This window comes from Myxocyprinus asiaticus, chromosome 20, assembly GCF_019703515.2.
Source record: "Myxocyprinus asiaticus isolate MX2 ecotype Aquarium Trade chromosome 20, UBuf_Myxa_2, whole genome shotgun sequence".
NCBI lineage: Eukaryota > Metazoa > Chordata > Actinopteri > Cypriniformes > Catostomidae > Myxocyprinus > Myxocyprinus asiaticus.
Genome location: NC_059363.1, coordinates 17,659,476 through 17,672,397, shown reverse-complemented (window position 1 = coordinate 17,672,397; position 12,922 = coordinate 17,659,476). Strand labels below are relative to the sequence as shown.

At 40.1% G+C, this 12,922-nt stretch overlaps 1 protein-coding gene across 2 annotated transcripts; it reads right to left on the bottom strand.

The window, feature by feature from the left end:
* Positions 1-1,068: 1,068 nt before the first annotated feature.
* On the bottom strand, positions 1,069-12,794 carry LOC127411442 (mitochondrial fission regulator 1-like). Of its 2 annotated transcripts, XM_051647008.1 has the most exons (8): positions 12,645-12,794; positions 12,027-12,149; positions 11,832-11,939; positions 11,602-11,711; positions 10,993-11,204; positions 10,195-10,552; positions 9,921-10,056; positions 1,069-1,085 (listed from the first exon to the last, which is right to left on the bottom strand). In XM_051647008.1, the coding sequence occupies exons 2-7, from the start codon at positions 12,039-12,041 to the stop codon at positions 9,963-9,965; spliced, it is 897 nt and encodes a 298-aa protein (XP_051502968.1). In that variant the 5' UTR covers positions 12,042-12,149; positions 12,645-12,794; the 3' UTR covers positions 1,069-1,085; positions 9,921-9,962. The 2 variants fall into 2 exon arrangements, with proteins under 2 accessions (XP_051502968.1, XP_051502967.1); XM_051647007.1 differs by lacking the exon at positions 1,069-1,085 and having other exon boundaries at positions 6,245-10,056.
* Between the last annotated feature and the right edge of the window lie 128 nt (positions 12,795-12,922).

Here is a 12,922-nt window from a genome sequence, read left to right as displayed (position 1 = left end):
TATTTTTTCATAAACGTTCACAATTAGGGCTTTCACCTACTTATATCAAGGGTGGAATGGTGTCATAGCAATGAGAAGAGTTTGAAGCTGAACAAATATGATTGTATGTCATGTGTTTATTCTTGAGTAAATTCTTAGCCTGATGATGTCTGGGAATGTGCAAAAGAGCTTTTAAAAACGGTTCAAAATGCATAATCAGTTATTAAAGACTTTATTCTACGTTTTCCATAAAGAAGCCACCTTGAAAATTTACTTCTGATCCCATTATAACTTTAGACAAATTCACACAGTCATTTCTTATGTAGGCTTCTGCAGCACTATTGCATTTAAATGAATAAAAGCTAAATACCAGCCTCCAGTTCAGAGCTGAGCTACAATTTAAGCCATGCAGACTCGGCTCCACTGGCAACATGAGATTGCCTCTGTAACTAACTATTCATCTGACATTTAAGACAGATAGACACAAGCATTGCTAGACCCCATTTAGGGGGGCTTTTATCTCAGTGACTGTAAAAATCTGTGATTGACATATCTGTCAGTCCGAATCCCCTTGAAAATGTGTAATTATGTGTTTAAAACAGCGGCTGCAGCAATCTCAAGTTTCTTAACTCTGAATCCTGCCCTTACCAGTCATTTATATACATCAAAGTTTGCTACGGTAAGTATTTTTCTTCCCTCTAATGAGTGGTGGACCCTGTCATAAGTGACAGGGCGGCAATGGTCAATGCACTCAGATGAGCATCTATCATCTTAACGCTCTCCATTTCAATGAAATTAAATAAAGTGAACCAAATATGCCACTGTAACTGATAAACTGACAAACAAATACAACTTTAATAGGTGTATATAAAAACATGTCAGTAGAGCAAGATTTGAATTCACAACCTCTCGTTCTTAAACCAAAAATATATTATCTGATCCACAATGCACATATATAGAAAGGGGCCTGTGCCCCTGGACCCATAGGACTGAAATCCTAAAATTGCTCACATTTAGACATAAATCATTCACATTAGGATAAAATGTATCACATGCATGTTTCTGGTGACATGTGAACTTGTTGTGCTCCTCATCAGATGGTAAATCTGAAAAAAAAAAAAAAACAAAAAGAAAAATTAAAAATATAATGTCAGTCAGGTGTGGGAAGCAACAAAGGTTTCCAACTTTTGTGTTTGGAAACTTAAAGTAAAACATTTAAGTAAAACGCTTTTAAAATATAAAGAACAATTTAAGGAAATCTTTTCAACTAAAAATAAACAAATTTGAATTTTAAATGCAGACGCAACCATGCATGACTTTCTGAAAAGCATCTGAAAGGATGAAAGACATTGGAGTTTTTTTTTTTTATTGTGTGGCTGGTCTGCCACAGGGTAAAGATCAAATTGCCACCCTGGTGGAGATAGTCGTAGCATGCTGCGAACTTAATTAAGAGAGAGTTAGGTTCACTTGCCAAGACAAAACATACTTCTTGGAATACACTGCATTGTCAGATGTGGTTTTTCAGGTATAAGTATTCAAAACCCAACTATTATTCTTTGTGGCACCAAAAACAGATTTAAAATTCCTATTATTTACTATTTTCAATGTATTACAATGCAAAGATATCTCAACATATAAATTTAGTGGCTGATGAAATGATCTGTGAAACAAACTTTTGAGTAACAGCCTAATTTAGCATGTCAATGTCAATCAAAGGTCAATTTTTTATAGTCTCAAACAACGACATGGTGACACTGGACTATTAAACAAAATCTCCACAGACATCTAAAAAATAATCTCAGATTTAAAATAGGCAGAATCTGCTTTCCAGAGGCGAGGTGTATTAAAGTAGGCCAAGGACTCCCACAGAAAATAGACTGAACACTGAAACTGGCCTGGATCAAATCAGGTCTTTGAGAAAAAATTAAAAAAGGAGGTTAACTAGAATCTTCGAAGTTACGAGCCTCCCAGGGGAAGGATATGCCACACGCAGTGACAGGTGCTGAAAACTGCAGGAAGAGATGAGGCGACCTGATCATTTTACCTGACATGAGACCTTGCTTGCATATGTATCAATGTGTCAATGTCAGTGTGGTTAAACTACTTGCCTTAGCACCAGGGAATGTAGAATTTTAATGATGCAACAGATAAGTGATACTTTTTGGCTTTGCACCAGGAAAAGTAATATTCTTCTGCATGCACTTAAGGGGGGGGAATCAACACAATCACACGGTTAGTCAACATGTTAGAGAAAGTAGTACCCTTACTTGACCCCATTCTCCTGAGTTACTGACAAGCGGCATCTCCCATCAGACATTTTTAAATCAGTTCAAATACTTTTACCTTCTCCTGAGGTGCAACAGAGTGAACGTTGGGTCTACAGCGTCACAGGAGTTCATGTACAGAGTTGAAACTCAGAAGTAATTATGGTCACATTATCAAGGACGAGTGCCATTCGGAGGTTTCATTATAGGTTTCCCTTTTAAGATTAAATTTTTACTCCACTGAAGGAAACTGGAGCTCACTAGAGGTCTGCATGGGCCTTAAAATGAAACCCGACCCGTACCCGGCCCGAATGATACCGTCAGATTTTATGCCCGAACCCAACTCGAAATCGCTTACTATCTAATTTCTTCTCCAAGCAAGTACTGTTGCAATAGGCTACTTTTTATGTAAGCATTTAGGCAGCATTCGTAACAGTACTGAGACAGTAAACATACACAATTTTAACAAGGCACGGCAGCCCCTTAGTACATTAAAGCAGAATGGGGAAAAAAGCATTGCCTTACTGTTTATTTGCTGAAACTTCCCCATCTGGAATAATATGAAACAATGCAACAGTCCACTCTATGCAGCCTGAACTTGTCAGAATGGGTTTTTTTGGGGGGGGATTTTTTCCCCTTTTTCTTCCAATTTGGAATGCCCAATTCCCAATGTGCTTTTAAGTCCTTGTGGTTGCGTAGTGATTCGCCTCAGTCCAGGTGGTGGAGGACGAATCCCAGTTGCCTCCATGTCTGAGACCGTCAACCCGTGCATCTTATCATGCGGCTTGTTGAGATACCACAGAGACATAGCACGTGTGGAGGCTTCACGCCACCCACCGCGGCAACCACACTCAACTCACCACGCGCCCCACTGAGAATGAACCACATTATAGTGATCACGAGGAAGTTACCCCATGTGACTCTACCCTCCCTAGCAACTGGGCCAATTTGGTTGCTTAGGAGACCTTGCTGGATTCACTCAGCAGGCCCTGGGATTTGAACTAGCGAACTCCAGGGGTGGTAGCCAGCGTCTTGACCGCTGAGCTACCCAGGCCCCCACTTGTTCAGAATGTTGAATCTTTGTGACAGCTGTGCTGAAACAATCTAGATGAAGCACAAAGAATGAAACAGAGCGCAGGTGTCTCAACAAGCGTTTTGTTTTTTTTATTTGAAGTTCTTTTTAACTTGACATGGTGTTTAAAACAAGATGCTGAAAACAACAACGCAAGATGCTAAAGACAAATGCGAGATACGGTGCAAATGTCAAAGACATTCGTCCAGCATGCGTTTAAAAAATAGGAAAACAGAACAGACGCACGCAAAAACACATTCGGTGTGAACGGCTCCTAATTCGTCCGTTTGCACGTCTGTGAGTGAGAGCGCATGCGTGAAACAAGTTCGGTAAGCCTGTTTATTTTTTCATTAATTTCAAACCTGAACCTGACCCGAAGCCCTACTTGAAAAACTGACCTGAACCCGGCCCGAAACCCATCGGGTTCTCAGGTCCCATTGAGCCCAGGTTGGGTTGCAGACCTCTAGAGCACACATGCCCTTATGTTCAAAAACACTTCCCACTTCGGCCACTGGGGGCAGTAGATAGAATTTCAGTAAGCACAGACCGATTTTAGCTGAAGAACTTTCAACCTACTGTTGCCGAATTCACAGTGAGATTGCTCTGTTCAAACTGCTTACATTTTTTAAGGGAAAATACCCTTCAACAGGATCCACCTACATCTTGCGGTTTTCTCTAACCTGATTTTCAAATGCTCTGACTCCCCAACTTGGCTACCCCCAATGAGACTTGGCAATTTCCACCACTACTTACAACCATATTCCTCTTTTCTCTTTTGCAGTTACACTTCTGTTGTTGCATTTGTACTACTCTGGTTTATCCAATGTGTGCAAGTGTTGTGCGCATGTCAGTTTACGTTTTGATTTTAAAAGCAGAGAATAATCTGCTAAACGAAAAAAAAAACAACAACAACAACAACAAAAAAACAGTTTTGAATATGAATATGATGATTTATGGTCGTTATCAGTGAGTGTGAATGTAAACACACTCATTTACTAACATTGCAACATAATATAATTCTTAAGACATCATTAACTAGAAAGTTAACAGTTAGAAATGTAATGAAAAATGTAATATAAATAAACTCAGCAAAAAACAGGACACTGTATTTGAAAGATAATTTTGTAAAAATCCAAATAACTTTACAGATCTTTATTGTAAAGGGTTTAAACAATGTTTTCCATGCTTGTTCAATGAACCATAAACAATTATTGAACATGCACTGTGGAACGGTCATTAAGACACTAACAGCTTACAGACGGTAGGCAATTAAGGTCACAGTTATAAAAACTTAGGACACTAAAGAGACCTTTCTACTGACTCTGAAAAACACCAAAAGAAAGATGCCCAGGGTCCCTGCTCATCTGCATGAACGTGCCATAGGCATGCTGCATGGAGGCATGAGGACTGCAGATGGGGCCAGGGCAATAAATTGCAATGTCCGTACTGTGAGACGCTTAAGACAGCGCTACAGGGAGACAGGAAGGACAGCTGATCGTCCTCGTAGTGGCAGACCACATGTAACAACACCTGCACAGGATCAGTACATCTGAATATCACACCTGCGGGACAGGTACAGGATGGCAACAACAACTGTCCGAGTTACACCGGGAACGCACAATCCCTCCATCAGTGCTCAGACTGTCCGCAATAGGCTGAGAGATGCTGGACTGAGGGCTTGTAGACCTGTTGCAAGGCAGGTCCTTACCAGACATCACCGGCAACAACGTCGCCTATGGGCACAAACCCACCTTCTCTGGACCAGACAGGACTGGCAAAAAGTGCTCTTCACTGACGAGTCATGGTTTTGTCTCAGCAGGGGTGATGGCTGGACTCGCGTTTATCGTCAAAGGAATGAGCGTTACACCGAGGCCTGTACTCTGGAGCGGGATCGATTTGGAGGTGGAGGGTCCGTCTTGGTCTGGGGCTGTGTGTCACAACATCATCGGACTGAGCTTGTTGTCATTGCACGCAATCTTAACACTGTGCGTTACAGGGAAGGCATCCTCCTCCCTCATGTGGTACCCTTCCTGCAGGCTCATCCTAACATGACTCTCCAGCATGACAATGCCACCAGCCATACTGCTCGTTCTGTGCGTGATTTCCTGCAAGACAGGAATGCCAGTGATCTGCCATGGCCAGCAAAGAGCCCGGGTCTCAATCCCATTGAGCACGTCTGGGACCTGTTGGATCGGCGGGTGAGAGCTAGGGCCATTCCCCCCAGAAATGTCTGGGAACATTTAAGTGCCTTGGTGGAAGAGTGGGGTAACATCTCACAGCAAGACCTGGCAAATCTGGTGCAGTCCATGAGGAGGAGATGCACTGCAGTACTTAATGCAGCTGGTGGCCACACCAGATACTGACTGTTACTTTTACCCCCCCTCCCCCTCCCTTTGTTCAGGAACACATTATTCCATTTCTGTTAGTCACATGTCTGTGAAACTTGTTCAGTTTATGTCTTAGTTGTTGAATCTTTTTATGTTCATACAAATATTTACACATGTTAAGTTTGCTGAAAATACAGCTGAAAGTGAGAGGACGTTTCTTTTTTTTGCTGAGTTATATATACACCTTCAGAGACCCCTGCCTTCCTCACACCCCTGGTTGACTTTTGTATGGCCTAGACTAGTGTGTTGTAGAATAACAGAACCTAAATCCGTTATTCCATAGTGTGTATTCAGCTGTTTGATGTAATGAGAACTCTGGAAATAACACTACAAATTCTGAAAAGACAATCAGCTGACATCACAATATATAAATTGGGGGAAACCCTTTTGTGCACTTAAATCCTAGACCTGTTACTTTCTTGGAATGCGTGATTTCAGTGTAAAAAGTCAAGGCATTAGTGACAGCTCAAACAGTAATACTACCTCCATGTGGCTGCTGATCGTCATCACGCTGAAAAGCAAAAAACATGCAAGCATAAAAATGCTTTACAACTATTTATTTCCCATCTTATGCATGAACAACATGCAGACTTATAATTCCCTTATTTCACAAAAAGCAAAAACACAGTAAAAGTAGAAGTGTCTTCCAAAAGAAACCATAAGTGCAAGATGACCTTATCCAAAACAATCATGAAGTGCTAACCATAGTTAAAAGTATAGATGACACCAAACAGTCAGACTGAAAAAGCAGCACATACATTTTACCCGTTACTGACAGTTAAAGGAACATACATTATCATGTTCAGTGCATACACTTCATATTACAGATCTAAGCACCCATTATCTTTGATAATTACATTAAGAATAAGATTAATTCATTAAGATCATCAAGATTTCTTGTATTCTTCTATGAATATAACTAATTTGTCTTTGTACTGTAAACTATGGAGCAGCTGAAATTCAAGAAAATGTATTTTTGCTAGATGTGACTGTAAATTAGATTGTGAAGGTAACTACAAGAAGTATTGAACGAAGGACCACTGAGAATTGTAGAGTCTGGAGACTGAGCGAAAGTGTTTAACACTGAAATAAATATAAAAGCCAAACATTTCTTATAATGCACACATGTCAGCCACATGGAAAAAAGCTGCAGGCTTGGGAAAATGTGCAAATAAGAATGTGAAACAAATGACAAGCTTATTTTGTGTTTGATTCCCAAACACAAGCAGTATATGCAATAAAACAGCTTTCTGTTACACTTTGCAAAAAGAAAAAAATCCTTCATAATCATCATCTTATAAAAACATCCTCAAAACTAGTTGTACAGTCACACCCGCACAACCTCACACATGCTATTTAGACTTTACAGAGAAATTTACAATCTGCTGGACAAAAGCAAAGACCAAAATGTTTTTTATTTTTCCTGTATGTCAGCCACAAGATAAATTCAAGAACACGCATTATAAATTCACACTTGTTATTGTTCACCATTTTGTGAACCACATCAGTTTTGTGGCACAATATACACTGCAAAAGTCTGCAGGAAAAATGCACTAATTACAAGAGAATGCAATCTAAAGTCTTCAGTGCACATGCACACACACACAAATCCATTAAATAAAAGGATGTATTTTGCTTTAGTTTCTAAATGGAGAAAAGGTGACCACATATAAGTTTTGTAACATCAGCTCACTCATCAAAAACAGCTTCAAGTATTACAGGGTTTTATGAGGGAAAGTGTAAGGCAAGAGGGACACTTCTACAGCTCCAAATTACAGATCGATAAAACAACAACCTGGGCTCCACCAGGAATCTTCTGTGGTTTTATGGTTTGAATAACATCGTTGTGAATTTTCTACGGCACGCTTGTTCAAAGGACAAACAGTGAAAAGGATGGAATCTTCCTAAACCATCATTGCAGATGTTCCAGTCCTATTCGAACTAACAGAAGTAGTGTATGAATTTCACAAAACCTATGATGGAGAAACGAAGATCACTGATCTGTATGGGGCCATTCAGACTGAACGTGTCCTTGCTAGATGCTGCGTTACAAATGGAACAGAATGCAGGTATCTCGAGGAACGCTTTTACAAGTCAAAGTCCTATTAAAGGAATATTCCGGGTTCAATACAAGTTAAGCTCAATCATTGTGGCATAATGTTGATTACCACAAAAATTTATTTAGACTTGTCTCTAATAATATAAATGTGGGTTACAGTGAGCCACTTACAATGGAAGTGAATGGGACTGATCCGTAAACATTAAAATACTGTTTCAAAAATATAGCCACAAGACATAAACAATATACAGTTGAAGTCAGACATTTACATACACTTAAGCTGAAGTCATTAAAACTAATTTAACCACTCCACTGATTTAATATTAGCAAACTATAGTTTTGGCAAGTCGTTTAGGACATCTACTTTGTGCATGACACGAGTAATTTTTCCAACAATTATTTACAGACAGACTGTTGAACTTTTAATGGACTATATCACAATTCCAGTAGGTCAGAAGTTAACATACACTAAGTTAACTGTGCCTTTAAGCAGCTTGGAAAATTCCAGAAAATTATGTCAAGCCTTTAGACAATTAGCCAATTAGCTTCTGATAGGAGGTGTACTGAATTGGAGGTGTACCTGTGGATGTATTTTCAGGCCTACCTTCAAACTCAGTGCCTCTTTGCTTGACATCATGGGAAAATCAAAAGAAATCAGCCAAGACCTCAGAAAAACATTGTGGACCTCCACAAGCCTGGTTCATCCTTGGGAGCAATTTCCAAACACCTGAAGGTACCATGTTCATCTGTACAAACAATAGTACACAAGTATAAACACCATGGGACCATGCAGCCATCATACCATTCAGGAAGGAGACGCATTCTGTCTCCTAGAGATGAACGTAGTTTGGTGCGAAAAGTGCAAATCAATCCCAGAACAACAGCAAAGAACCTTGTGAAGATGCTGGAGGAAACAGGTAGACAAGTATCTATATCCACAGTAAAACAAGTCCTATATCGGCATAACCTGAAAGGCTGCTCAGCAAGGAAGAAGCCACTGCTCCAAAACCGCCATAAAAAAGCCAGACTACAGTTTGCAAGTGCACATGGGGACATAGATCTTACTTTCTGGAGAAATGTCCTATGGTCTGATGAAACAAAAATGTTACTGTTTGGCCATAATGACCATTTTTATGTTTGGAGGAAAAAGGGTGAGGCTTGCAAGCCGAAGAACTCCATCCCAGCCGTGAAGCATGGTGGTGGCAGCATCATATTGTGGGGGTGTTTTGCTGCAGGAGGGACTGGTGCACTTCACAAAATAGATGGTATCATGAGGAAGGAAAATTATGTGGATATATTGAAGCAACATCAAGACGGCAGCCAGGAAGTTAAAACTTTGCCAAGTCATGACCATTTAATGTCAACAAACCCTAAAATGACGATCTAAACAACTTTACAGCTTAAATAATACATACAATTATGTCACATTTCTGCCTTTAAATCCTCCAAAAATTGGTCACATTCACTTCCATTTTAAGTGTCTCACTGTAACCTTGATTTTTGCTTTTTTTAAAGAAAATTATTTTTTGTGGTAATTAACATTATGCCACAAATGCTGTTGATTGAGCTTAACTTGTATTCAACCCAGAATATCACTTTAACTTGAGGCTGTGTCTTAAAAACGCGACACTCCTGCCTGAGACGCGGAGACGTGGCACAAGAGTCAAAGATGTCCATGTAGCACGTTTACACAAAAAAATAAAAAATTTTTTTTAAAAAGACTTAAAAATCAAGCAACACAGACACAAAAAAACATTCAGCGTGAACGGCCTTATGGACCCTAATATACGCACACACACTCACACATTACAAATGTATGCAGATGGCCCAATTGGCCGTTCAATGCCAGCTGGAAAGTGTGTATGTGTCTTTACAAAAGCTGAGAAGAGCTGCTTCTCTTCCTTCCAGCCATGTCACTGAGCGGCACTGTGGGAGTTCTAAGCACAGCAGATCTCCATGGTTTATTTGGAGGCATTATGGGGTTTCCATGGCAACTGTCCAAAGGCACAGGCCTATCAACCAAGCCAAAAAAATAAAAAATACTTGAGAACATAAAAATAAGTAGGAAAAATTCCACAGCGATGTTTTGTTCACAAAGTTTGTATCTTCAACTCGAAAACAAAGAGAGAAATGGTCCAAGCAATTCTGTGTGCCCTTACATGGCGAGGCTGCTGAGAGGGTTTGGATGAGAGATTATTTCCTCATGCATCTTTCAGAATGAATTTTTTCCTCAATGCTTCAGATATAAGAGAGGCAGAGTCTTCCTCTCTCAGTGAGGTGCACCCACGGTTATATCTAAATAAAACACACACAAGCGTTATTTATAGAATTAATACACTTTATCAACAGTCCCTCTTCTACTTTGGGGGCCACTGAAAGTGAAGGTGAAGATCTGCATATTTGGCATTATGCTAGTGTTGAAATAGCGCTCACCTGTCCTTGCTCATCTTCATGCGATTCATGTCTTTCAGGATGTCCATGACATCAGCAAAGCTTGTTGACTTTGACAGAGACACTGTGTCTTCCTCTTGCTCCCGGAAGTCCATGGTAGGGCGATCAAGATCAAAAGTTGCAGATGCTGTCATGGAATCTGGTGGCATGGGATCAGGCACCAGTTCCAACACATCTTCCTCTTCATTTTCTTCTTCCTCCTCCTCCTCCTCTGTGACATCACTGATGGCAAAAGAGGCTGTGGGGGCAGGCTGGTAAGCCGCAGTCTCAAAGGGAGCCATGGAGAAGCCCACACTAGTGTCGTCAGGGGACAGCAGGTCAGGCGTGATGGGATTCGAATCTGAACAAGGTCAAACATTTATGAGGAACTTACAAAAGGTATATTCAAACAAACCAACCCAAATTGATTATATTTCTACTGCCGCCAAGTCTTAAAGGTATAGATCACCCAAAAATAAAAAATTAATTCATTTTGTTTTAAACCAGTATGACTTTTATGAAGACTGAGGCTAACATTCTGCCAAACATCTCCTTTTGTGTTCTAGAGAAGAAAGTAAGTCATATGGGTTTGGTACAATATCAGGGTGAATAAATGATGGCAGCATTTTCATATTTGGTTGAACTATCCCTTTAATTTTGAAACTAAATTTCTCACAAGTACTAACTTACCTATTCAATATAATCTGACACCCAAAAACTTCATTTGATCGGAATTTTATTCACAAAAATGCAAGCTCCTTGTTGTTAACAGCATTAACAACAAGGACCATTCTATTCAACCTGAATCTGCAGCGACAATCTTGGCAATCTGGGCTCGGAGTCGACTCAGCTCATCCTGTAAAGCTGTGGTCCGGTTCATAGCAGTAACGCCTGGTTTCCTTAGCCCCTCGACCCGCCTGCCCTCTCGTCTGAAATTGGGCACAGATGAGTTCCTATGTATAACCAGCAGGGGTGTTGGCCGCCACTCGTGCCTCAGGGGGCGTGTGTCACTCCTGACATACAGCAAAAGAGCACTGGTTAAAAATGAATTCTTTAACCTTTATGTAATGACAGCAGGCAGTGACAGAGTTATGTCTTTAGGTTAAAACCAGGATCAGCAGCAATGCCTGGGGTCCTTGACATAAGCCAAGTGGGGTATAAAAATTACCCTAATTGTGGCATAATCAAGAATTACAGAAACCCTGATGGTACAATAATGTTGAGATGTGTCAAATTATCCTCTAGGAACTCTAGTTACTGGGCACTTTTAATATCCAAAGGTGGCGAACAATATGAGCATCCAACAGTGAACTGAAAATCAGCTCTAAACCTCACAAAACAGGCTGAAAAAAATATATATATAAATTCTGAGGTGAACTCTACAAAGCTGTAGCACAGTGGCAGATTCACCTGACTCTGGCGTACGTCTCCTCATCATCATCTGCAATCCAGGAGATGTCTGCCAATGTGGGCACCAGTGGCCCATCCATGGAGCGCATTGGGGGGAGACCTGGGAGCTCCTGGGGAATACAAGTAGTAAACAGCAGTTTAAAGTTTTTGAAAACCTGAAAAAGAACAGGTGCTTTAAGTGCATAACAGTCTAAATGTGTTTATGATCAACTTAAGTTTCTTTCTCATACCTGAAAACATGCCCTGGGGCAGGATTTAAGAGGCAGCGTTGAGCCGATTCGTCTTACCACACTACGAGTTGATCCATGGGGTTTATTTTGCCAAATAGGAATTACCTCCTTAAAGAAACAAAAATTTAGTATTTAAAAAAAATAAAACTGCTCATTGATGATTTAAAATGTGGCTTTAAATGTTTTACTACTTACTGCCTCTGTTTCCATTTTCACTTTGAGTGTAGAAAGAAAGCACTGCCGCCTTGGATGCTATTGTTGTGTTTTTTATGATTACAGCACACCGAACATGTTTGCCTGGGATCTGGGTTCCTTTGTCTAGAAAGCGAAAGAGTAAAACACAATAATAATAATAATAAAATAATAACTCATTGTGAATGCTGATCATGTATCAGAGCAAGTGAATGATGTTTTTGCAGTTGTTGCATACTGGGTGCACCTTGGGGTTACATTCTAATAAAGTAAATAATGTCCTATGAACAACATCTGCTCTAATACATACAATCATAAATAAATCGTTTGGTAAATAAACAGATTACAACAGTTAATAATATATAAGAGTAAACAAGAAACACAAAAGTAAACATGCTAATTAAATAAAAAAAAAAAGAATAGTGTAGCTAGGTTGGAAAATAGCAACAACAGCCTAAATTCGGCAAGTAAAAGAACACAATGAAGCATCTAGTGTAAACAAGGTAAATAAACCAAATGCGTCCTGTGACCCTCATTCCCTTTTTTTAGCATTTCAGCTAACAAACGACCTCATTAGTGTGCCGTTGTTATATATGCATTTAAAAGAAATACAAGACGTACCGTATGTGATCAGATTAGATCAGTTTCTTTTTTGCACCGGTGCAGGTTACTCTGTTTTCCTGTGTGTGGTGAACTGTCCAGTCTTCTTTCTCTCCGACAGAAAGCTGTTAGCTGTTAGCTGTTAGCTGAGCGCACTCCCGGCTACAGTGCATAACTCGGAATTGCGTGTTGAGAAAGCGCCCTGTGATTGGTTCGAAATATCGCCTATATTACCGCCTAGTCCAATAGAATTTCACCTTTACCGGAGGACAGCATGCGCTTTGGAGATACAAAATAAA

Coding starts and splice junctions, on each gene's coding strand:
- LOC127411442 (XM_051647008.1), bottom strand. Junction 11,712..11,831: donor GCCCCAGGGCATGTTTTCAG/GTATGAGAAAGA, acceptor TGTATTCCCCAG/GAGCTCCCAGGTCTCCCCCC. Junction 10,057..10,194: donor ATGAAGATGAGCAAGGACAG/GTGAGCGCTATT, acceptor TGTTTTATTTAG/ATATAACCGTGGGTGCACCT.